We start from the raw sequence: 27093 nt of genomic DNA, 5'->3' as shown, positions 1-27093 counted from the left end.
TATGAATACAAAATCCTCACTCTGAAAAGAGTAAATGTGCCTTTCCTAGACCCAGGCAGGCCAGCATTTCTTTAGCCTGCTAGAATACTCAGCATTTTGGTGGATTCTTAAATGCCTGCAGGGAAGATTTCACTGCTTTCACAGCGTGCCCTTCTCCTGCAACAGTGTGTGTGTGTGTGTGTCTGTGTATGTGTATATGTATGTGCATGTATTTGTGCATGTGTGTGCGCATGTGTGTATGTGTGCATGCATGTGCTGGAGGGACTGGTTCTCAGTCTTCCTCAGCAGCAGACCTCCACCTGGACCACACGTGGACACAGCTGCTGCCCAGCACGAGGACACCTACCGCAAAGAGGTACAGGGTTTTGTCACAGTAATCCTGAAGCTGCTGGAAAGGTGGAATGAAATCTGGCAGGTAAACAGAAAAGACCCAGTAATTTCCCAGAAAGAACCAGAGGAAGAGGAAGAGGCTGAGGAGAAGGTGGATGTAATATTTGTGCGCGTTCTGCCTCTAGGGATATACATCGTCGTCATCATCATCAATCACCACGGCCTTGGACAGAAGCCGCCTCATCCTGGTGGAGTTGTACAGTAGGAGAGACATCTGGGTCGTGGTAGGGAGCCAGGGGTTGGAGGGCAGAGCAACAAAGGAGGGGGAGGAGAGGGGACAGAAGGTAGGAGAGGGGACAGAAGGTAGGAGAGAAACAGAGAAAGATTCATTAGGAAAAGTGCACACACTGGAGTTGGAAATGCTGCCAAGGAGTGAAATTTCATTTTGAAGAATTAGAACTGGCGAGAATGAAGGCATCAATCCTTAGCATCCTTGGTGGCATTTTATAGATGTGTGAATTGCTTTGGACAAGGGATTCATTGACTGAAGTTCATCTCTGCGCCCAGAGTCTCCCTGTTGCTCTGGTTTGTTTCCTTAGCCTTGAGGTCAGTTCCTTGGCACCCCCTGGCTCCAGTGACCTGCTCTGCCTCCCTCCAGCGACCACCCCCTGGATCTGGTCATCATCTGGAAGTGCCCTCCTCCCCGATCCCAACTAAATGGTAGTTGTTTAAGCTGCCCCGTCTGTGGAATCTTGTTAAGGCAGCCTGAGCTGACTAATACAGACACAAAGTATTTTTAGGCGTATTGTTCTATGTAAAACAACCCTATGGAATGCACACCACTTTCCTCACTTTAGAAACAAAGGAATTGAGGACCAGTTGGGTGAACGAGTTGGCCAAGGTCACGTGGGTCAAAGTGGAAGAGCCAGAGCATAACACCAGGTGTGTCTTCAGCCAAAGCTGGCAGGTGCCCTTCCCACCAAGCCCTCCTATGTCTCTCAGACTCAGGAGAAGTTCCACTGAATATCCTCAGGCCTCAGGCTCAATATGTTAAAAACATAACTCAATCTTCCGTATTCATTTGGTGACATGTCCAAGCTAGAAACCAGGGATGCTCCCAGCTCCTCACCCGATATAACCCATCAACAGTGACCATGCTGGGTGTACCTCCAGTAGTTCTCCCCCACTAGAACGAAAGGGCAGGGTCCAGCTATGCTTGGTTCACTGCTGTACACCCAGCCCAGCACGTGTGTGGGGTGTGGCCCATTAGAGAAGCCCTGTGCTTGAAGTTCCAACAGTATGGGGCTGCTTCTCATCTCCCTACCCGGACTGTGTGCTCACGCTATCCTGGGACCCCTCTGCTCCCCAGCCTGACTCTTTCATAAACATCCAGACAGGTATCACCTCCTCCAGGAAGGATTCCAGTATCTCTCTTTACTGGGTTAGAAACCTTCTTTGTGCTTATCTGTATTCTCTTGTTTTCTACACTGAAAAGTTATCACTTATGAAAGATAACGAAACCTAAGTGAAGTGATTAGGCCAGCATTTGGCCTGTATGATCTCATTTAATGCTTATGCTAACCTAGGGGCTGTATATTATTATCCCTGGTTTGTGGATGAGAAAACTAAGGCTCAGAGAAGTTAAGTCACTTCACCCAGGTCCACAGTGAGTAAAAGGATGAGATGGATGTCGGTCCACACCTCTGACCGCCATCTACACCATACTACCCAGGTGCTTAAATCAAAGCTATTAAGTCACATGGGTTTTTTTTGTTTGTTTGTTTGTTTTTTGGGGTTTTTTTAAAATGTTTATTGGAGTATAATTGCTTTACAATGGTGTGTTAGTTTCTGCTTTATAACAAAGTGAATCAGTTATATGTATATTCCCATATCTCTTCCCTCTTGTGTCTCCTTCCCTCCCACCCTCCCTATCCCACCCCTCTAGGTGGTCACAAAGCACAGAGCTGATCTCCCTGCACAGGGGTTTTTTACTAAACCGGGAAAGTGCTCCCAAATGGTCCAGTTTCCCAGGCTTTCTAGGAATAAGATTTGTAGCCTGGCTGGGAGGCAGAACATAAGAAAAAGGAAGTGAGGGCTTAAAGGGGTCCAGAGAGCCACTCACATAGAGCTGATGCATCCAGGGAGGGCTTCCTGGAAGAGGGGGTATATTCCGAGCCCCTGTGAGCAGGGAGAGGTGGGAATGGGAGTGGCATGGCAAAGATGAAGGGTGGTGGGTTTGGGAAACAGGAGAAAACCAGTTGGGAGGAGCAGGGCGGCCGAAGAGAAGGACTATGAGCTCGGGCAGGCGTGGGGCGCACAGGAGCTCAGCCATTTACCACGTGGAAACCCACGAGAAACAACCTTTCCGCTTCAGTTCCCTCATCTGTAAGCTGGAGCTGACAGCGCAGCTCAGGGTTCCGTTACTCAGCACCATTTCCCTTCCTAATAGGGTCCCATTCCCTGGGGGCTGGCCCCCACTGTCACGTGCATCCAGAGGGGGAATCCCAGGGCCTGTCCTCCCTGGAGGCGCCTTCTCCACACCAGGGTCAGCCTGGCACCCAAGGTCCAGGGACCTAGCCACCTTCCCAGGACTGGTTTGTGGGCACCTGATGCCAGGAGAGAGGAACTCTCTGGGGTTCATTTCACTTCACTGCTGGCCCAGAGCAACTGCCCGGGTCTCACAGCCCATGCTTCCTGGAGCCAGCTGGTTCCTTCCTCTTTCACCAACCTTTGAAGTTGCGAGCTTTTTTAACAAATTATCTCTCAGGTTAGCCAGAGCTGATTTTTTGTTCCTTATATTCAAAAAATCCTTTCTGATACAAGGACCTGCCTCAAAGGGGCATTGTGAGAACTGAATACCTTTAAAAATGGGGGCCAGGCCCTTAGCATGGCACCTGGCACATAGCAAGTGCTCATGGGGTGGTAGCGATTATTACTAAGAAGTGGGGTCCTGGAAGATGAAGTGGAGTGTTAGGTAGACAAACGGCCACTAAGTCAGTGGTTTTGAAACTTTCTTTCAACACGGTGCTCAGTAGCAAACACACTTTATGTCACAGCCTAGTAATCGGGTAAGCGTATGCCCTGGCTGGCTCAGAGAGGTGCCAGTTTATGCTGTTTTCCTGGCGTGACTATTATTAAAGCCCCCCTGGACTCTCAACAGTGTCCCGGTTAGGATGATAAATTACATGGTCAACTTACCATACACACACGTGTGCGTGTATATCACACGATACTTATCAGGCACTAATATTTTCTATTCTATTTTTTGTTTGTTTGTTTGTTTTTGCAGTACGCGGGCCTCTCACTGCTGTGGCCTCTCCCGTTGCGGAGCACAGGCTCCGGATGCGCAGGCTCAGCGGCCATGGCTCACGGACCCACCCGCTCCGCGGCATGTGGGATCTTCCCGGACCGGGGCGCGAACCCGCGTCCCCTGCATCGGCAGGCGGACTCGCAACCACTGCGCCCCCAGGGAAGCCCTCTTCTATTTTTTTAAAGTGATCACAACCTACTAAATTCATGTCAGGATCTTCTAATGGGTCATGATTGTCAGTTCTTAGGTGACCCTCGGAAATGTCCACCCACTTCTCTTCAATACAGTGCAATACAGTGGTGCCATCTGATGCATTTCAAAGATGCTGCAGTGTTCCGAGGGGGTTAAGTAGAAAGCACTGGCCTCACTAGTAAACCTCTCTGTCCGGGGATTCTACAAGCCTGTTTGCTATTGCTCTCATGGTTATGGACTCACTGTGTATTGCCTCGCTGTGATGAGCACAAAAATTTAATTTGGCCTCAAACAGTTCTAGATTGCCAGGAAAAAAATCAATGCTGCTTATTAGGGCCCTGGTTTATTCATTAAAATAAATTACCTTTGGGTTCTGGGCTGGCTTTCATAAAGGGCTGGCTTTCGTAAAGGAAAAGGTTGCTGTTATTAAGAGGAACAGACTCCATGGACAGTAGTATCTCTAAAGGTAAGTTCTACCTTGCTCTACCTGATCATGAGGTAGTCCAGCGAGAGAGGGTGGGGCAGAGGTAATTACTGCTGAAAACTCTGCCCTTGTTTTGAGCACCGCTATGGCACTCAATCCATCAGAGCTTTCTTCTAACACTCTGGGGCCACATAGGCAGCCCTGTTGATCTAAGAGCCGTTGAGTTTCCTTGGAGCTAAACAGAGCCCCGGGTAGATCCCATCAGGATGTTGAGAGAAAGGATCCTGTATTTATACATTCCAGAACATTGCCCACCAGACCACTGCCAAAAGAGGAGGGTATTTAACAGTGAGGTGATCTCAGACACAAAAGGCTCCAAATGCTTGCTCCAAATCAGACATGTTTCCCCAGACAGAATAGAGCTGGTGGCTACCGACTGCATGTGAGAACAGCCATCTTGAAGACATTCCTTTGACGTCTCAGATCAATATCATGACCAGTGCCACTGGGCAGCCTCTTTTGAAGGCCCCAAGCACCAGAAGGAAGCTGACAAAGAAATCAGACAATGGGTCCAAATGAAATTTTATATATGGCACTCGGTTCTGTTTGTGTGTGTGTGTGTGTTTATGTGTGTGCATGTGTATGTGTGTGTGTGTGTGTGTGTGTTATTGTTTCATTCTTATGAAACCATTTTGGAAAAACGGACACTTGTGTTTTCTACCTTTTGATATAGAAAGCTTTGAGGTGGGCTTGGATGGTTGGGAAGGGTCACTAATAAATGGAGGTAGACCTAAGGTACTTTCGGAAGGTGTGACATTTCTGTAGGCTTGGAATTTTGAAAACCTAACTGCAGACTATGCAGGACCTTTGATATTCTTCTTTCCAACACTTTTCCTGTTTCAGCATATGTCAATACAACCCACGAGCAAATCAGCTCCCTAGACTGATATAAGCTTGTGAGTCACAGACATTGCCCCCAGACATCGGAGTTTAACATGTGATTGATGATTGCAGCTAACAAATTCCATGCTAGTCATTTGAGAACTAAGAGCTATGGTTAAAAACAGAAATAAGAACTGCTAAAATCGAACACATTTTAACCAGATGCAAACTCTACTGCCCTATACAGGAAACTTTTTAGAAAAGAAGCACAGAGAAAGGCCACGATTATGGCTGAATCCAATGGTATAAGTAATTGGCAGTCGGTAACTTCTCTGCATCAACTGTAGTCAGACCAAAGCCACAACTTAGCACATTGAACTCAGGGCAGCAGGAGGGAAGCTCTGGGTGAAAATTCCTCATCTGGAAAAATCCAAGTCTCTGCGGCAGGTATCAGGATCCACCTGGCCCTGTCGTTTCAACAACCCTGCGCTTAGGGGAAGCTGTTCTGTTAGCAAACAATTAAAGGATGCATTCCACAGTGCCTTAAGTTAAATTTCAACAAGAACTACAAATAATTGATAAATAGACATTACCTTTAAGGCCCCGATGATCCCAACCAGTAGCAAGTATAGAGGAATGAGGGGGTGTATGGGACAGTCCTCCAAAAACTTCACTCCTGCAAAGGGGACAGAACAGAAAATTGAGTGAAATGCTTTCAAGAACACAATGCCGATTAGGAAAATGAAGTAAATGTCTACAAAAGCCAAAACGTTAATGACACAAACTGAAGCTCGACCCCTGCTCAGGGAATCTGCTCAGTCTCCTGAGCCACCCAGTCTTCAGCATGCTTACCGGACAGAACGGCAGTCCACTGGACATCAGAGCTGGGGGCAAAGGTCACTGCACCACTCTGGATATTAACTGGCTACAGGTATGCCTTGCTTTTATGAAAACAGTGAATGACAACACGTGTTTCCAATCAATGATTCATTTTACCAAAGGATCCAAAGAATCCCTTTAAATATCCAGGCTTTTTTTTGGCCACACCGTGCAGCATATGGTTAGTTCCCCAACCAGGGACTGAACCTGTGCCCCCTGCAGTGGAAGCACGGAGTCTTAACCGCTGCACCACCAGGGAAGTCCCCATCTAGGCACTGTGCTTAAAACAAGATCCAATTTATGGGTCACGTCCCCAAAATGCATCCACTGTGTAATATAAGGCTCCCGTTCACCCTGCTTCCAGGGCCCACAGGGCGGGGATTTGCCGGAAGATTTTCGGGGATTTTCCTCCGTGTGCAGAATCCTGTGCTATGTTTGTTGCAGGCAACGTATGATCATCATTGACCAATTCACTCACCCAACCCCAAGCTGGGACACGTGTTTACTGACAAATCCTTAGTCACCGGATTGGAAAACTACCAAACCCACACCCTTTCTTATGGTGATTTTTCTCGCCATAGCAATGCTTTCTCTCTACTTTTCTCAGGCCTTTGTCTCTTGGCCTATTTAACCAATGATGATATGATGTATTATTTAAAATATAAGAAAGCAATTCCCATTTCCCTCAGTGACCAGTCTGGCTCCAATGACCAGTCTTCGGATGGGTCCTAACACATGTCTTGGCTGTGCAGAGACATTAACTGTTCAGTACGTGCCCCTCACATTTCCCAGCCCCCTTGTGGGTACCCGGGACTGTGGGACTTGTGCTAGCCAACAGGCTATGAGGCATTTTGGGGCCAAAGCATTTAAAAACTGACACATGATCCTTCGTTTTCTTCCCCTGCTTTGACCATGTGGAAACCATGGGTTGAGATGGTTAGTGCTCAAGACTAAAGCAGCTTAGAGTTTTACATCATCACGTCACTTGGGGGAGCCTTGGGGAGCCCTGGAGAGGGTCCTGATCCACGTTGGAATTTGCATGAGCAAGAAATAAACCTCTGTAATCAACAATGACCTACTGTATAGCACAGGGAACTCTACTCAGTATTTTGTAATAACCTATATGGAAAAAGAATATGAAAAAGAGTGGATATATGTGTATGTATAACTGAATCACTTTGTTGTATACCTGAAACTAACATAACATTGTAAATCAACTATAAAATAAAAATATTACACTCAATATAAAATATTAAATTTTAAAAGCTTTTAAAGAAATAAACCTCTGTAGTCTCAGGCCACTGAGATTCCAGTATTGATTTGTTCCTGCAGCATAGTTAAGTCACCCTGACCAATACGTTTGTCAACAGAACCCAAGAAAGGGGATTCTCGCTGTAGAATTAAAATCTTCTGTTTAGGGGGACCTTCAAGATGGTGGAGGAGTAAGACGTGGAGATCACCTTCCTCCCCACAGATACATCAGAAATACATCTACACGTGGAGCAGCTCCTACAGAACACCTACTGAACACTGGCAGAAGACCTCAGACTTCCCAAAAGGCAAGAGACTCCCCACGTACCTGGGTAGGACAAAAGAAAAAAGAAAAAACAGAGACAAAAGGATAGGGACGGGACCTGCGCCTCTGGGAGGGAGCTGTGAAGGAGGAAAGGTTTCCACACACTAGGAAGCCCCTTCACTGGGGGAGACGGGGGTGGGGGGCGGGGAGGGAAGCTTCGGAGCCACGGAGGAGAGCGCAGCAACAGGGGTGCGGAGGGCAAAGCGGAGAGATTCCCGCACAGAGGATCGCTGCCGACCGGCACTCACCGGCCCGAGAGGCTTGTCTGCTCACCCGCCGGGGCAGGCAGGGTCTGGGAGCTGAGGCTCGGGCTTCGGAGGTCAGATCCCAGGGAGAGGACTGGGGTTGGTGGCATGAACACAGCCTGCAGGGGGCTAGTGCGCCACAGCTAGCCGGGAGGGAGTCCGGGAAAATGTCGGGAGCTGCCGAAGAGGCAAGAGACCATTGTTTCGGGGTGCACGAGGAGACGGGATTCCTTCTCTGTCTGCCCACAGAAGGCAGAGCACCACCTAACCAAGCTCCAGAGACGGGCGCGAGCCACGGCTATCAGCACGGACCCCAGAGACGGGCATGAGACGCTAATGCTGAAGCTGCAGCCACCAAGAATCCTGCACAAGCACAGGTCACTATCCACACCCACCCTGGGACCCTGTACAGCCCGCCACTGCCAGGGTCCCATGATCTAGGGACAATTTCCCCAGGAGAAAACACAGTGTGCCTCAGGCTGTTGCAATGTCATGCTGGCCTCTGCTGCCACAGGCTCACCCCGCATTCCAATTTTGACTACCATACCCCTCCCTCACCCTGGCAAGAGTGAGCCAGAGCCCCCTAATCAGCCACTGCTTTAACCCCGTCCTGTGTGGGCGAGAACAGATGCCTGAGGGTGACCTACATGCAGAGGCGAGTCCAAATCCAAAGCTGAACCCCAGGCGCTGTGCGAGCAAAGAAGAGAAAGGGAAATCTCTCCCAGCAGCCTCAGGAGCAGCGGATGAAATCTCCACAGTCAACTTGATGTACTCTGCATCTGTGGAATACATGAATAGACAACGAATCGTCCCAAATTGAGGAGGTGGAATTTGGGAGCAACTGTAGACTTGGGGTTTGCTATCTGTGACTGATTTGTTTCTGATTTTTATATTTATCTTAGTATAGTTTTTAATGCTTGTTATCATTGGTGGATTTAATGGTATGGTTGCTCTCTTTTTAAAAAATTATAATTATTTTTTGATTTTTAAAATTTTAATAATTTTTTTCTCTTTCTTTTTTTTCTCCCTTTTCTTCTGAGTCATGTGACTGACAGGGTCTCAGTACTCTGGTCTGGCTGTCAGGCCTGAGCCTCTGAGGTGGGAGAGCCAAGTTCAGGACATTGGACTACCAGAGACCTCCCAGCTCCATGTAATATCAATCGGCAAGAGCTCTCCCAGAGATCTCTGTCTCAACACTAAGACCCAGCTCCACCCAACGGCCAGCAAGCTCCAGTGCTGGATGCCCCATGCCAAACAACTAGCAAGACAGGAACACGACCCCACCCATTAGCAGAGAGGCTGCCTAAAATCATAATAAGGTCACAGACACCCCAAAACACACCACCAGACATAGCCCTGCCCACCAGAAAGACAAGATCCAGCCCGACCCACCAGAACACAGGCACCAGTCCCCTCCACCAGGAGGCCTACAGAAGCCACTGAACCAACCTTAGCCACTGGGGGCAGACACCAAAAACAACGGGAACTACGAACCTGCAGCCTGTGAAAAGGAGACCCCCAAACACAGTAAGTTAAACAAAATGAGAAGACAGAGAAACACACAGCAGATGAAGGAGCAAGGTAAAAACCCACCAGACCAAACAAATGAAGAGGAAATAGGCAGTCTACCTGAAAAAGAATTCAGAGTAATGATAGTAAAGATGATCCAAAATCTTGGACATAGAATGGAGAAAATACAAGAAACGTTTAACAAGGACCTAGAAGAACTAAAGAACAAACAAATAATGATGAACAGCTCAGTAAATGAAATTAAAAATTCTCTAGAAGGAATCAATAGCAGAATAACTGAGGCAGAAGGATGCATAAGTGACCTGGAAGATAAAATAGTGGAAATAACTACTGCAGAGCAGAATAAAGAAAAAAGAATGCAAAGAATTGAAGACAGTCTCAGAGACCTCTGGGACAACATTAAATGCACCAACATTCAAATTATAGGGGTCCCAGAAGAAGAAGAGAAAAAGAAAGTGTCTGAGAAAATATTTGAAGAGATTATTGTTGAAAACTTCCCTAACATGGGAAAGGAAATAGTCAATCAAGTCCAGGAAGCACAAAGAGTCCCATACAGGATAAATCCAAGGAGAAACATGCCAAGACATATTAATCAAACTATCAAAAATTAAATACAAAGAAAAATATTTGAAGAGGTTATTGTTGAAAACTTCCCTAACATGGGAAAGGAAATAGTCAATCAAGTCCAGGAAGCACAAAGAGTCCCATACAGGATAAATCCAAGGAGAAACATGCCAAGACATATTAATCAAACTATCAAAAATTAAATACAAAGAAAAAATATTAAAAGCAGCAAGGGAAAAGCAACAAATAACATACAAGGGAATCCCCATAAGGTTAACAGCTGATCTTTCAGCAGAAGCTCTGCAAGCCAGAAGAGACTGGCAGGACATATTTAAAGTGATGAAAGGGAAAAACCTACAACCAAGAGTACTCTACCCAGCAAGGACCTCATTCAGATTCAACAGAGAAATTAAAACCTTTACAGACAAGCAAAAGTTAAGAGAATTCAGCACCACCAAACCACCTTTACAACAAATGCTAAAGGAACTTCTCTAGGCAGGAAATACAGAGAAGGAAAAATCCTACAAAAAGAAACCCAAAACAATTAAGAAAATGGTAACAGGAACATACATATCAATAATTACCTTAAATGTAAATGGATTAAATGCTCCAACCAAAAGATATAGACTGGCTGAGTGGATACAAAAACAGGACCCATATATATGCTGTCTACAAGAGACCCACTTCAGACCTAAGGACACATACAGACTGAAAGTGAGGGGATGGAAAAAGATATTCCACGCAAATGGATATCAAAAGAAAGCCGGAGTAGCAAGTCTCATATCAGACAAAATAGACTTTAAAATAAAGACTATTACAAGAGACAAACAAGGACACTACATAATGATCAAGGGATCAATCCAATAAAAAGATAACAATTGTAATATTTATGTACCCAATACATAAGGCAAATGGAGTACCTCAATACATAAGGCAAATGGTAACATCCATAAAAGGGGAAATCGACAGTAACACAATCATAGTAGGGGACTTTAACATCCCACTTTCACCAATGGACAGATCATCCAAAATGAAAATAAATAAGGAAACACAAGCTTTACATGACACATTAAATAAGATGGACTTAATTGACATTTATAGGACATGCCATCCAAAAACAACAGAATACACTTTCTTCTCAAGTGCTCATGGAACATTCTCCAGAATAGACCATATCTTGGATCACAAATCAAGCCTTGGTAAATTTAAGAAAACTGAAATTGTATCAAGTACCTTTTCCAACCACAATGTTATGAGACTAGATATCAATTACAGGAAAAAAAAAACTGTAAAAAATACAAACACATGGAGGCTAAACAATATGCTACTGAATAACCAAGAGATCACTGAAGAAATCTAAAAGGAAATTTAAAAATACCTAGAAACAAATGACAATGAAAACATGACAATCCAAAACCTATGGAATGCAGCAAAAGCAGTTGTAAGAGGAAAGTTTATAGCAATACAATCTTACCTCAAGAAACAAGAAAAATCTCAAATAAACAACCTAACCTCACACCTAAAGCATTTACAGAAAGAAGAAGAACAACAACAAAAAACCCCAAAGCTAGCAGAAGGAAAGAAATCATAAAGATCAGATCAGAAATAAATGAAAAAGAAATGAAGGAAACAATAGCAAAGATCAATAAAACTAAAAGCTGGTTCTTTGAGAAGATAAACAAAATTGATAAACCATTAGCTAGACTCATCGAAAAGAAAGGGAGAAGACTCACATCAACAGAATTAGAAATGAAAAAGGAGAAGTAACAACTGACACTGCAGAAATACAAAGGATCATGAGAGATTACTACAAGCAACAATATGCCAATAAAATGGACAACCTGGAAGAAATGAACAAATTCTTAGAAAAGCACAACCTTCTGAGACTGAACCAGGAAGAAATAGAAAGTATAAACAGACCAATCACAAGCACTGAAATGGAAACTGTGATTAAAAATCTTCCAAAAAACAAAAGCCCAGGACCAAATGGCTTCACAGGCAAACTCTATCAAACATTTAGAGAAGGGGCTTCCCTGGTGGCGCAGTGGTTGAGAGTCTACCTGCTGATGCAGGAGACGTGGGTTCATGCCCCGGTCCAGGAAGATCCCACATGCCATGGAGCAGCTGGGCCAGGGAGCCACGGCCGCTGAGCCTGCGCGTCCAGAGCCTGTGCTCTGCAACGGGAGAGGCCACAACAGTGAGAGGCCCGTGTACCGCAAAAAACAAAACAAAACAAAACAAAAAAACAAAAAACATTTAGAGAAGAGCGAACACCTATCCTTCTCAAACTCTTCCAAAATATAGCAGAGGGAGGAACACTCCCAAATTCATTCTATGAGGCCACAATCACCCTGATACCAAAAGCAGACAAAAATGTCACAAAAAAAGAAAACTACAGGCCAATATCATTGATGAACATAGATGCAAAAATCCTCAACAAAATACTAGCAAACAGAATCCAGCAGCACATTAAAAGGATCATACACCATGATCAAGTGGGGTTCATCCCAGAAATGCAAGAATTCTTCAATATACATAAATCAATCAATGTGATACACAATATTAACAAATTGAAGGAGAAAAACCATATGATAATCTCAATAGATGCAGAAAAAGCTCTCGACAAAATTCAACACCAATTTATGATTAAAACTGTCCAGAAAGCAGGCATAGAGGGAAGCTACCTCAACATAATAAAGGCCATATATGACAAACCCACAGCCAACATCACTCTCAATGATGAAAAACTGAAACCATTTCCTCTAAGATCAGGACCAAGACAATGTGGCCCACTCTCACCGCTATTATTCAACATAGTTTCAGAAGTTTTAGCCACAGCACTCAGAGAAGAAAAAGAAATAAAAGGAATCCAGGGCTTCCCTGGTGGCACAGTGGTTGAGAGTCCGCCTGCCAATGCAGGGGACGTGGTTTCGTGCCCCGGTCCGGGAAGATCCCACATGCCGCGGAGCGGGTGGGCCCGTGGGCCATGGCCACTGAGCCTATGCGTCCGGAGCCTGTGCTCCACAACAGGAGAGGCCACAACAGTGAGAGGCCCGCGTACCGCAAAAAAAAAAAAAAAAAGGAATCCAAATCTGAAAAGAAGAGGTAAAACTGTCACTGTTTGCAGATGACATGACACTATACATAGAGAATCCTAAAGATGCTACCAGAAAACTACTAGAGCTAATCAATGAATCTGGTAACGTTGCAGGATACAAAACTAATGCACAGAAATCTCTTGCATTCCTACACACTAATGATGAAAAATCTGAAACAGAAATTAAGGAAACACTCCCATTTACCACTGCAACAAAAAGGATAAAATACCTAGGAATAAACCTACCTAAGGAGACAAAAGACCTGTATGCAGAAAACTATAAGACAGCGATGAAAGAAATTAAAGATGATACAAACAGATGGAGAGATATACCATGTTCTTGGATTGGAAGAATCAACATTTTGAAAATGACTATACTATCCAAAGCAATCTACAGATTCAGTCCTTATCAAACTACCAATGGCATTTTTCACAGAACTAGAAGAAAAAATTGTACAATTTGTATGGAAACACAAAAGACCCCGAATAGCCAAAGCAATCTGGAGAAAGAAAAACAGAGCTGGAGGAATCAGGCTCCCTGACTTCAGACTATACTACAAAGCTACAGTAATCAAGACAGTATGGTACTGGCACAGAAACAGAAATATTGATCAATGGAACAGAATAGAAAGCCCAGAGATAAACCCACACACATATGGTCACCTAATCTCTGATAAAGGAGGGAAGAGTATACAATGGAGAAAAGACAGCCTCTTCAATAAGTGGTGCTGGGAAAACTGGGCAGCTACATGTAAAAGAATGAAATTAGAACACTCCCTAACACCATACACAAAAATAAACTCAAAATGGATTAAAAACCTAAATGTAAGGCCAGACACTATTAAAACTCTTAGAGGAAAACACAGGCTGAACATTCTATTACATAAATCACAGCAAGATCTTTTTTGACCCACCTCCTAGAGAAATGGAAATAAAAACAAAAATAAACAAATGGGACCTAATGAAACTTAAAGGCTTTTGCACGGCAAAGGAGACCATAAACAAGACAAAAAGACAACCCTCAGAATGGGAGAAAATATTTGCAAGCAAAGCAACTGACAAAGGATTAATCTCCAAAATATACAAGCAGCTCATGCAGCTCAATAACAAAAAAACAAACAACCCTATCCAAAAATGGGCAGAAGACCTAAATAGACATTTCTCCAAAGAAGATATACAGATTGCCAACAAACACATGAAAGGATGCTCAACATCACTAATCATTAGAGAAATGCAAATCAAAACTACAGTGAGGTATCACCTCACACCAGTCAGAATGGCCATATCAAAAAATCTACAAACAATAAACGCTGGAGAGGGTGTGGAGAAAAGGGAACCCTCTTGCACTGTCGGTGGGTATGTAAATTGAAACAGCCACTATGGAGAACAGTATGTTAAAAAACTAAAAGTAAAACTACCATACGACCCAGCAATCCCACTACTGGGCATATACCCTGAGAAAACCATAATTCAAAAAGAGTCATGTACCACAATGTTCATTGCAGCACTATTTATAAGAGCCAGGACATGCAAGCAACCTAAGTGTCCACTGACATGAATGGATAAAGAAGATATGGCACCTTTGTACAATAGAGTATTACTCAGCCATAAAAAGAAATGAAATTGAGTTATTTGTAGTGAGGTGGATGGACCTAGAGTCTGTCATACAGAGTGAAGTAAATCAGAAAAAGGAAAACAAATACCATAAGCTAACACATATATATGGAATCTAAAAAAGAAAATATGGTTCTGAAGAACATAGGGGTAGGATAGGAATAAAGACGCAGACATGGAGAATGGACTTGAGGACATGGGGAGGAGGAAGGGTAAGTTGGGACGAAGTGAGAGAGTAGTACTGACATATATACACTATCGAATGTAAAATAGCTAGTGGGAAGCAGCTGCATAGCACAGGGAGATAAGCTCGGTGCTTTGTGTCCGCCTAGAGGGGTGGGATAGGGAGGGTGGGAGGGAGACGCAAGAGGGAGGGGATATGGGGATATATGTACACGTATAGCTGATTCACTTTGTTATACAGCAGAAACTAACACAACATTGTAAAGCAATTATACTCCAATAAAGATGTTAAAAAAAAAAAGCACTCTGACTTTTTATCCATATTTTGGAGAATAAAATATTTACATGTTTAATTCATAAGTTAGGCTACCTGTAAAGTACTGTGTGATATAATATCAATAAAGTACTTAAAATGGCACTTCAATGTTTTATTTAAAACCATATATCATGCACTTTTTTTTTTTTTGGCTGTGTTGGGTCTTCGTTGCGGTGCACGGGCTTCTCATCGCGGTGGCTTCTCTTGTTGTGGAGCACAGGGTCTAGGCGCATGGGCTTCAGCAGTTGTAGCACGCGGGCTCAGTAGTTATGGCTCGTGGGCTCTAGAGTGCAGGTTCAGTAGTTGTGGCGCACGGACTTAGTTGCTCCACGGCATGTGGGATCTTCGCGGACCAGGGCTCGAACCTGTGTCCCCTGCATTGGCAGGTGAATTCTTAACCACTGCGCCACCAGGGAAGTCCTGAAACTTGGCTTTCTTACATTTGGTTGGTTCATGTGACAACCCCTATGAAATGAGTGGAAGTATGACTCTTGGATTAAATGATTTTTCCAAAATGAAAAAGCAAAACAGCGGTGGTAAAAAAAAAAAAAATCTGATTAAATGGCATTTAAAGTTTTAGCTTTGAGTTGACATTTTATTTCCCACAAAGGCCTTGGTACTTAAACAGAGGAAGTAAAGCATTTTTCTATGACTATACCATATTCCATTGAAATGAATAAACATTTCTAGGTATAGAGAGACCTACAAATTCAGGGTAAAATCAGAGTAAAATCAAATACACACATTGATCCAATCATCAGCCTATAGAGGCCTGCCTTTATAGATATCTCTGATGTTTCACTGAAGCCATTATTAGATGGAAGTACTTTCCAAGCCTCAAGAAAACCTTTTCGCTCAAAGACCTTTAAATATCAGTACTTGATGCCAAAGTTGTTGGGTAGGAACCGCTTTTCCATTCAAAGTCCAGCTGTGAAATGAACATGAGTAATGACTTAACACACCTGCTCATTGCTAATGAATAAAAACAGGTGCTGATCACAGCAGAGCCAATCAGCACACAGATGGCTTAAAAGGACCCTAATAAATGTAATAAAAGCATCTTTCCCTGGTGTGCTTCGTGTACTGCCTGGGACCTCTAGATTTTCTTTCTGACTGACCTGCAGTACCACAGTTACCCTCTTCAGGCTTTAGAATTCTCCCCAATACAGTTGGTAAAACTACCAGATGTAGTGATTTGCGAGGCGGGGGGCGGGGGGGAGGCAATATTATGGAAGTTTAAAAATTATTTTTAAATATTTTTATTGTGATAAAGTATATATAACAAAAATTTTTGCCATTTTAACCATGTTAAGTGTACAATTCAGGAGCACGAATTACATTCACAAACATGTGCAACCATCACCACTATTTATTTCCAAAACTTGTTCATCACCATAAATGGACACTCTATAACAATTTAGCGGTAATTCCTTGATACCCACTTCAGGCAGCGGATGTAGCGATTTTAATATACCGCTATGGGAATTGGCCTTGTGGGATCTTGCCTCATTTATGCAGCCATGTTAGCGAGTGAATTGTTTCGGTTAAGTTCATTATTCAGATAACTGAATCACAGGTCCCAAAAACTTACTTTTTACTCGATAAAAAAAAAAAAACTATCTTTTACCAGTAGATTTTTGCATAGGACATTTTCTTACTGGGAACTCTTAAGCAAGGTATACCTGACACCTTGTAACTCTTCTTGATAAAGCGGAGCCATATAATAAATGTTCACTTTCAAATTGCCCTATAATAATGACAGCTTCAGAGCCTGTTGAAGTGGCTGAATTGTTTGCCCTGACACTAGATCGCCCCAGACTACTTGGCTATATGAATTCTGTGCAAACTTGAGAATTTTATTTTGTTCTTTTATTTCCTATCAAGCTGTCAGCTTTCACTTGTTACAAACCTAAGAGTACTGTTTTTATATTCATTTTTGGTTTTAGTATTGTCGATTTTTTAAAAAATCGAGGTGAAATTCATATAACACAAAATGAACCATTTTAGGTAATGATGAACCGAGCAGCAGAGCAGGAATAAAGATGCAGACGTAGAGAATGGACTTGAGGGCACAGCGGGGGAAGGGGAAGCTGGGACGAAGTGGGAGAGTACCACTGACATATATACACTACCAAATGTAAAATAGCTAGCTAGTGGGAAGCTGCTGCATAGCACAGGGAGATCAGCTAGATGCTTTGTGATGACCTAGGTGGGTGAGATAGGGAGGGTGGGAGGGTGGCTCAAGAGGGAGGGGATATGGGGATTAATGTATACATATACCTGACTCATTTTATTGTACAGCAGAAACTAACACAACATTGTAAAGCAATTATACTCCAATAAAGATGTAAAAAAAAAAAAAGAACTATTTTAAAGGGAACAATTCAGTGGCATTTAACGCATTCACAATGATGTGTAACGATCACATGTACCTAGTTCCAAAACATTTTCATCACCCCAAAAGGAACCGCCATCCCCATTAAGCTATTTGAATACCGGGTGCTTTTTGTTTGCAACAATTCCTATGTCCTTTTTTTCCCCTTCCTATGCCCTTTTAATTTCTGCTCCAATATGCTATGAACTCGAAGCCTAGAGCACCACGCTTGCTAGACCTCTCTGTAAACAGGCGTAGCTAGCTAGATTCCACGTGCAGAGCTTGGAGGCTCCCATCAGCAACATTCAAGGCTGTGAGTTTAATTTCACTGACGTGAAAACGATTTTTGGCTACTCAAGGAGTTTCCCACCTCCTCAACCTTTCCTCGTACTTCATACTTCTGGATAATTGAGATCATTTAATATATGTGACTAATGGAAATATTTACTCATTCATTCAGCAAAAGAATGTATAGAGCGCCGACAATGACCTTAGCCTGACATTCGTTTTTCATATTGATCCACATGGGAGCATAGGAACTGGAAAGGGTCCTTGGGAAAACTCTCGCCCAGGGGCTCCCAAACTGGCCAAGAGGTACCACAATTATCTAGGGACAGAGTTTTAAAAGCAGATGTGTCCTCGCCGCAGACATACTGCAGCAGTATTCCCCAGGGCAGGTCCCAGAACTCCGTCTTTTTAAAACATTCAGCAAGTACTTCTGTGTGTCTGCAAATCATCAGCCTGGCCAGCTCTTCCTAGTGCACATTTTGCTTCTGTTTGTGTCTTTTTTTGGCCACGCCCCAAGGCTCGCGGGATCTTAGTTCCCAGACCAGAGATTGAACCAGGGCCACCGCAGTGAACGCGCCGAGTCCTAACCAGAGGACCGCCAGGGAAGTCCCGTCGCACACTTTATGTTTAATGATGGAGTACCATCGTCCTGGCCGGACACGGCTGGCCTGGGACATCCAGCAGCTCAGAGGCCAGCTCGCCTGGGAAGGCCATGGACAGCGGGAGAGCCAGGGAAGTGCAAAGCAGAAACAGGAAGCAGGCTGTAAGGGAAGGAGCGACAGCCGGGTCAGAACACAGAGACTCTCATTTCCTTTCTGCTGCAGTTTTACTAACACCTTCCGTGAAATCTGCCCTTCTCTCAAGGCAGCAGACGGGGGAGGAGGTCACCGCTTGCCTGGGGCTTCCGCAGGAGAGGCAGGGAGTGCATGCCAGGACTTGCATCTCTGAGACAGCTGAATGTCTCTTCTGATCAGGCTGCCAATTCGAAGGCCCAGATTTCCTGCACGACCTCTCCAAAGACTGACAGCTTCTAGAAAAGGAGTTCATAAGCTGCTGCTCTGCCAGTGCCAGGATGCCAGAAGCCACCGGCGTTCATGGAGCCAGGCGGCATCTACCCTGTGCTTCCTGGGAGCCTGTACCCACTGCAGATGGCTCTTCCCTACCGTGCATAAGGTTCACTGACAACTTGCTTTATCACTTAAGGAATCTGCTTCACAAAGTCTTTTTCCCTTCCATTTATTTATGGGTTATATATCCCGTAGTATATATTAGACCGTCTCCTACAACTTCTCACTGATACACAGTGGAACAGAGCTCTGAACTGGCTTGGGGTTTTTCTTCCTATTCATGCAGCCAATTCACGCTCTGGCGCTGGGAAAGGACAGAGGCACGCAAGTTAGATAGATCTGTGTCCAAACCCCACCTCTGTCACTCATTAGCTGTGTGGCTTTGAGCGCATTAGTTAGTTGGCCTCCTTGAAGCCTCAACGTTCTCTTGTGTAACGTGCGTTAGCTGATGCATACACAAGCTCAGCATACAGCAACCACTACGATTTTAGGCAATTACTTCCCCTTGTTGGTTCTTGGTTTCCTTGTCTGTTAAATGGCCTGCAGATACAGGTTTTGCTTGGTCAGCAATTTTTTAAATTATGAATTTGAATGTCTTTTGGGTAGGACGGCACTCCTGTTCCCACGTTTAAAGTTTAGACAGCATCACACATTTATGTTTTCTGCTAGGTCCAGTGCCAGCCCTGAGAGCAGAGAGAGGGTCTCTGAGGTAGATGGCATGGTAGCCTCCTGAGCATCCACTCCGTCCTCTCCAGGTAATCACCCCATTTTGTTCTGGTCTCCCCACCTCCCCATTGTCCCATGCAGTTTGTGTGCTCTGGTACAAGCTGACTCCCCCTGGGCTTTTGAGAAGGACATGAGGCTCAGCCCTAAGTTATTGGCAGAGCTGCACTCACTGGATATGTTTTTGGTTGGTGGATGGGCTCTTGGCTCATTCTGGGCCAAGGATACTCAAGGGGAGATTGACTGAGAGAAAGGTAAAAAGGCTTTCTCACTCTTCTGATAGAACTTCCAAGAACAAGCTTCTCTTGCTCCCTGGACACTGGTGAGAAAGCAAGTTGCTCTGGGGGCTGCTGGCCACCATCTTGACACCGAGAAGGGAAACCAGCCTGAGGAGACTGACACGTGGAAGGCAAAGTGGAGAGGCAAAAAGTAACTAGGACCTCAGTGGCATCCGTCACCCACTGAATCACACCACTCATGAAGCTGAACTACTCCTGGACGTTCCATTGACATGAACCAATAAATCCCTTTATTATCTGTGCCACTTTGAGTTGGGTTTTCTATTACTTACACTGAACCCACTTTATTTTTTTTAAGTTAATTTTATTTTATTTTTGGCTGCATTGGGTCTTCGTTGCTGCATGTGGGCTTTTCTCTGGTTGTGGCGAGTGGCAGCTACTCTTCCTTGTGGTGCATGGGCTTCTCACTGTGGTGGCTTCTCTTGTTGGGAGCACGGGGTCTAGGCGTGTGGGCTTCAGTAGTTGTGGCACATGGGCTCAGTAGTTGTGGCTCACGAGCTCTAGAGCACAGGCTCAGTAGTTGTAGCACACAGGCTCAGCAGTTGTGGCGCACGGGCTTAGCTGCTCTGCGGCATGCGGGATCTTCCCAGACCAGGGATAGAACCCATGTCCCCTGCATTGGCAGGAGGTTTCTTAACCACTGCACCACCAGGGAAGTCCTAAACCCACTTTAATTAATTTAATCTACTAGGTCCATTCCAGTTTCAGATTGTCAAACATCTCAGATCTATTTGTGAGTCTCAGTCATCTCTGGAGGCTGCAAGTGTCTGCAGCTAGGAACCTCACAGCCACACCACTAAATCCAAGCTCTGACACTAATTCTCCAAGCAGAGATGGACATGGCAGGGGTCATCCCTCTTCTTCAAGAAGCCCCCTTAAGTTGCCCTTCATGCCAATCTTGACCTTTACTTCCAGGAAATGCCCAAAAAAGGGCAGGCATGCAGACTGATTTGCCCCAATTTTCACTCCTCCCCTCAAACCACCCTCCTCTGAATTAGCTATAATATTTACTGATCATCAGAGCCGGCTTCCTGGGCACACGACCTGGGCAGTCACATGGGGCCCTGTGCTGAGGAGGACCTTGCACTTGGTTTACTGCTCTTCTGTTGCAGTCTTGAATTTCTCAATGAATTTTTCTTTGAATCTGTACTTTGTAAGTGAAGTCTGATGGGACAATGGAGCACAGGTGTGAGCAGATACATGCAGTGAGTGTGGCTGCCTCTCCTGGCTGTGTTCTCCAGTTCTGCTGGGCCCACGGGTGTGGACGTTCATTAAGACTCAAAATGAATACAAAGTAAGCGTGTCATGTCTTCAACTGAGTGAGCAGGGGCACCGACAACCCTGAGAGGCCACCTTTTTCATCTGAACCAGAACTTGCTTCAAACGCAGACAGAAGGCAGTGGTGTTCTAAGTAACACAAATGACCAAGAAGCCCTATCACATCCTTTCTTATACAGGAGAATTCCCTGAATCAGCCAACCACTCATCCGAAAGTGATGACACAGAAGGAAGGGAAAGATAGGGCAATCCCTAGATCTGTTTCTGTTCAGCCCTTCCTTACTCATCAGTAAGCAGAAGGTAAAGGGTGTTGGTAGAAAGCACATGTATCAAGAAGTGAAATGAAAAGAGCTGCATTAGTTTTGTGTATTATTGCCACTGTTCTGGTAAAAACCAAATACATATGCATGTAAGAGCTATGAAACACAAATCGTGTGATTTTGGTGATTCTACATCTGGGTTAAATGCTCTTATAGTTGCACTTAAAACTGTCATTATAGGGAATTCCCTGGTGGTCCAGTGGTTAGGACTTGGTGCTGTCGCTCCTGGGGCCTTGGGTTCAATCCCTGGTCCGGGAGCTAAGATCACACAAGCTCCATGGCTGACCCCCCCACAAAAAAATGTCATTATATAATATTAAGGTGAATGGTAAACTTTATGCTAATAATTTTATATTGTTAATTAACAAGTTTTCTTTTTTCTTTACTTAAAATGTCATTATATAATATTAAGGTGAATGGTAAACTTTATGCTAATAATTTTAGATTGTTAATTAACAAGTTTTCTTTTTTCTTTACTTAAAATGTCATTAAAAAGCAAACGAAAAATACCATGACAGATCAAAAGAGACTGTGGAAGAAAGGAAAAAGCTTTCTCTTTCAGTACCTTGAACAGGGCTTTTTTCCTGCTTTTTGAACAAGGTTTTCTGCCTTTTCATCTGCAACTGGTCCTGGCAAGTTCCGCAGCGGGGTGGTCTGTTGATCACGGGGAACACAGCACTGCCGGCAATGTGGCTGATTAAAGGGAGAGTGTCAATTAATATAGCCACATCTGTTTTAATTCCCAGTTTACAATGGGGGTCGAGGAAAAAATTTCCCGCTGATACGTGACAGACAAGCAGGAAGCTGAGAAATCCCATCTCTGTTTCTGGGCTTGAGCTTGTTACCACAATGATAAAGTGATCGGCATCCCGGAAAACCCTTCACTGCTCTGGGAGCTTGTGACAGATGGTGCCACCTGGCCACAGGCGTAATCCAGGTGTTCAGTGACACAGAGGCCCCTGTCATGCAAGCTTCCTATGTCGGAGCAAGGCTGAGAGAGACGGCTGGGGCCAGAACATTCCTAAGGACCACCCAGAGGAGAGTAGGACCACTCGCCACCTAGAGCCAGATGGCCTGGGCTCACATCCCACTCCCTGCCCTACAGTGTGGATGGCTGGGCTCTTCACCCCTGAGGTTTCAGTGTCCTCATTTAAGACATGAGCATAATCATAGGACTTTCCTAAGAGACTTGTTAAAATGATCAAACTTCATAAGCCACGTAAGGCACTAAACACGAGGTCTGCTACACGATAAACACTGTGTAAATGTTGGCCCTTATTATCATCATCGTTATTCTCCCTTCGTGATGGAAGTGGTGTGGCTTCCCTTTTATCTCAGACACTACCTCCCCCAGCCCTTCCCTGGGATCAAATAGAGAACTGAAGAAACAACAAGTGAGGGAGACCCGGTGGGTCCCACAGACTTCGAATGAGCCGTGATGGGATGGCTCTAAACCTGACATCACTCCCTGAGCCCATCTGCAGCCCAGCCTTCATTAGCACCAGACTCTCTGTGTCACCACCATCAAGGTCTCAGGCTCACTTCCGCTCTCACCCTTGCAGATGTAATTCTGAGATTCCCTTGGGCTACTCTGGACCTAAGAAGTCAGAATCTCTGCCAACACGACCTAGGAATCTGTGTTTCCAAGCAACTCCACCAGTGACTGTGAAGCAGGCGGTCCATGCGCCATCCTTTTTATAAGCAGTGCTGGAGAGTCTAAGCCAGGCCCTCCTTAGCATCTGTTTGCTCAGCAAAGTGCAAGGTGTTGGGGCCACGCGGGGCTGTGGGATTTCACTGGAAGGGAAGTAACCAGCATTACTCACACGAGGACCTCTTTACCACTCAATCCTAATGAGGACTCCTCAAGCCACAGCCAGGGACTGGAACCCCTGCTCCCGCCCCCGTATCCCCCTGCATCCCAGGAGAGCTGGTACGCAGTCTGGATGAGGACAGCCCTCTGAGACAGCAGCTGAGTGTCCTGCTGGCCTTGCTCAGGCCAGGACGGGGGTTTGATAGCAATGACCACCTCTAATAAATACCTCCCTGCCTTCGATTCCAATGTGGCTCGGAGGGCCACATCCTGGTTTCTGATGAAATGAGTTTCTATCAAGTCCATTCAAAAGAACCGAGTGAAACTGCCAAGTCAACCAAGGGTCCCAAAGGAGAAAATAATTCAGAAGTAGAGCAACGTGGGAGAAGGATATTAGAATCGAGAGGTTGGAGCTGAACCATTCATTATGCCAAGGACACAGAAGAACTGGTTCCTGACAATGAAGGCTGTGAAAAAAGACCCCCTGAAAGGACAGCCTCCCGGGGCGGTGTCAGGATTAACCAGCTCAGGGCTCCCGCTCACAACCTGCAGTGGGTTTAACGCTGCTGCTCTCACCGTCATTTGTTAAAGACATAGTAGCACCTAGCTATCAGTCCAAATACATGACCAGAAGTATCCAAAGCATTTTTAAAGGGAGCAATTTTGGTAGGAGAAGTGGGTGGCTTCTAGCTTAGACTGCTCTCCAGGATCTCCAGAACCTGGTTCTTTTGAATAGCAAGTGTAACCCCTGCTCTCTTGCTTAAATAGTTTAATGGGGAAACTGAGACCAGGACCCAGCAGTTTTTCTCTGCAACACCAACTTTTGGGGGCTCCACTCAGCGACCAAATACCCAGGAGGCAATTGGCAAAGGGTCCAGGAGGATAAACTCAAACTAAAGTCCTCTTTCCAAACTGCCCTCTCCATTTCCCTGAGTCTATAAAGGCACCAAAACCTCAGCCATCTGTGCCACTTCTGCCCTCTCCTGGTACATCCAGTGATTTTGTCTCTGCCTCACTTTTTGCATCCTTCCCTCTTCTCCATCCCTGTATCAGCACCCTCATCACCCTCTCACCTGGCCTGTTCCTCAGCCCCCCACTAACTCGGCAACACAGACCTCACAACCCCATAAGGGAGATGAGATGTGCACCCAGGGGCCAATACAGATCAGTGTGTGAGAGGGGTCACGAGAGGTGCATGAAGTGGTCAGGAAGCCCAGGAGACGGAGGAGTCCCAAGGAAATCAAGCCTCCACCTTCCAGGAGGAGGTGATACTGGCACTGGGCATTGATGAATGGGTAGGGTTTGGACAGGCGGAGTGGCTTTTCAGTCAAAGGGAAAATCCTAAAGAAAAAGATTCAAGGAAGAAAAGATCAGGGTGGGTTTGGGGGAGTGACAAATCCTCCCGTTTAGCTGAGCATAGGTCATCCATAACAGATAAATGGGAAATAAGACTGGAACAAGGTATTGAGAATAGAAGGCATTTCCAATCTACATCAGGGCATTTGGATTTTATTAGGAAGATCAAGGGAGTTGTAGGATTTGGAGCTGGGAAGTGACATAATCAAAGTCAAACCACTGGAAACAATGAGGCCAATGGAATGGAGATGACGGCTGAGACCAGTGAGAAGGCTGATCCATCGTTTATCCTGGAGGGTGATCACGAGGTGTAGGGGGGGCAGGCTCTCGAGTACCAGTTAGATGCAGTAATAAAGGAAAGAAAGGAGTAGAAAATGGCTCAAGTGCTGAGCTTGGGTGACAATAATGGTGGTGGCATTGACAGAAATGGGAGAAATGGAAAGAGGAGGAGCTTTGGGGAAAGGACGTGTTTGGTTCAGAACTCACTGCATTTAACGTGCTGGGAGAACCTACTGGAATCTGGGAGCCCCGAGCTCCAGGATTTTCTAAAACCACCTCCATTGCCCACGTGACTTGCCAAGGGCTTAAGGCTCTCCACCATCCACGTAATAGGATGATATAGTAACAAGAATCATGCTGACAGGTGTTAGAATCTTTTTTCTGATCCCTGACAAGAGATGCCAAATTTTGCGTCTTGGAGCCCACTGAGGGCAATTCCCTGGGATTGTCCCAAGGGAAAGGGATGGAGGAAAGTGCCCAAAGGGGAGGAGCAATGGAGGGGAGTGGTGTGCACAGGCGGGGAGACCTCGTAGGCTGATGAGTGAAGTTCTTGGAAGGCTCTGCGGGGGGTGGCCCTCTTCCTCGCAGCATCCAGAGGGAATTGCTACAAGGAGCACCTAGGGAGGGGCCACCAGGCCCCCCAGCTTGGAAAGACCCCAACATCCCAAGCTTGGCGCAGGTGCTGGCCCCATGGTAGGGACAGAGCGCACTGCTATGCGGTCTGTGCAGGAAAGATGGGGCGGGGTGAGGCTAAGGGATGAGTGAAGGTGGAAATCCCTCTTGCCTGGAGGAAGGGATGCCCTTTTCTTGGAAGACAACTTCCTAAGTTGTGTGTCCTTGCGGCTACTGCTACCAGGAGGGAACCTTTCAGAAGCTGCACAAAGAGTCTGTATGGGCCTATGATGGCTTTGCCCAGAGAGCAGGAGCCTCCCCTGCCCCAACCCGCCAAAGAGGTGGACATGATCCCCCTGCCCCACATCCTGAATTCTGTGACCGCAATGCCCAAGACTGATTTTTTTGCTGGCAAGTAGGAACGTGAAGTCAGTTTAATTTTACCTACAAAAGGAGAAGTTTTCAAGTTTTAAAAGCACATTAAAAAATCGGGGGGAGGGGGTGGTCTTCCCTGGTGGCGCAGTGCTTAAGAATCCGCCTGCCAATGCAGGGGACAGGGATTCAAGCCCTGGTCCGGGAAGATCCCACATGCCACGGAGCAACGAAGCCCGTGCGCCACAACTACTGAGGCTGCAAGCCACAACTACTGAAGCCCGCACGCCTAGAGCCCGTGCTCCCCAACAAGAGAAGCCACTGCAATGAGAAGCCTGTGCACAGCAATGAAGAGTAGCCCCTGCTCGCTGCAACTAGAGAAAGCCTGCGCGCAGCAACAAAGACCCAACGCAGCCAAAAATAAATAAATAAAATTAATGAATTAATTTTTAAAAATCAAATAAAATAACACGCAATTTCTCACAGCCAGAATCGTAGCATAAACTGTCTCTCGACATTCAGTATGTGGACTTTCATGAGCCTCTGTCCACCTCCCTGGGGGCTGAAACACCCAGGGTCACGGGCCTCTGGTCCAGTCTCAGGGTGGAAGGCCTCTCCCCCAGTGTTCCCCTGCGCCTGCCTTCACTGAGCTGCCATCTCCAAGTGGTGCAGAGGGCTTCCCAGGACGCCCTGATAGGTGCCCTGACCTGGGTTCAGCGTACCAGTCGCATTTAATTGCGTCATCCCGCGATGGCCAGAGGCCGGCTGCACACACCGCACGTGCATTCATCAAGGTTTCATTGCTTCCCAGTTATTAAATCGATCCTCCAGGCCAGCCTCAGGGTGCAGGGAAGCAGCCGTACTACAGCAGAATGAACTTGATGGAAAGAACGTGTGAGACGGGGAGGCTGACGGTCAGGGCTGGGCCGTGGCCCAGGAGAGCTTTCCAAGTGGCTGGGTGGGGTCTGAGGCCGTGACAGAGACTGCCCTGCTCCCTCGATGGACAGACAGATGGAAGGGTCACTCCTTCAGGCCTCAAGCCCCTCCCCTCCCCTCCCCTCCACCACTTAGCTAACGTCACATGTGGATAGGGACCAGCTGCCAATCCACCTAAAGGGAACATCTGAAGACTGTTCTTAAAATAGAACTTTGCTTTCTCATTACATAAGTATG

At 45.6% G+C, this 27093-nt stretch overlaps 1 protein-coding gene across 1 annotated transcript in view; it reads right to left on the bottom strand.

Annotated features, from left to right (window-relative positions):
* Positions 1–271: 271 nt before the first annotated feature.
* TMEM272 (transmembrane protein 272) overlaps positions 272–27093 on the bottom strand; it is a 28061-nt gene continuing 1239 nt past the window's right edge. The window contains 3 exon segments of the mRNA XM_032611700.1: positions 272–604; positions 5732–5892; positions 22057–22184. Coding sequence (XP_032467591.1) covers positions 272–604; positions 5732–5892; positions 22057–22184 — 622 coding nt within the window.

The sequence above is a fragment of the Phocoena sinus genome, chromosome 18, assembly GCF_008692025.1.
Source record: "Phocoena sinus isolate mPhoSin1 chromosome 18, mPhoSin1.pri, whole genome shotgun sequence".
NCBI classification, from domain to species: domain Eukaryota; kingdom Metazoa; phylum Chordata; class Mammalia; order Artiodactyla; family Phocoenidae; genus Phocoena; species Phocoena sinus.
The sequence above is the reverse complement of the archived record's forward strand: the minus strand, read 5'-3'. Positions and strand labels throughout refer to the sequence as shown.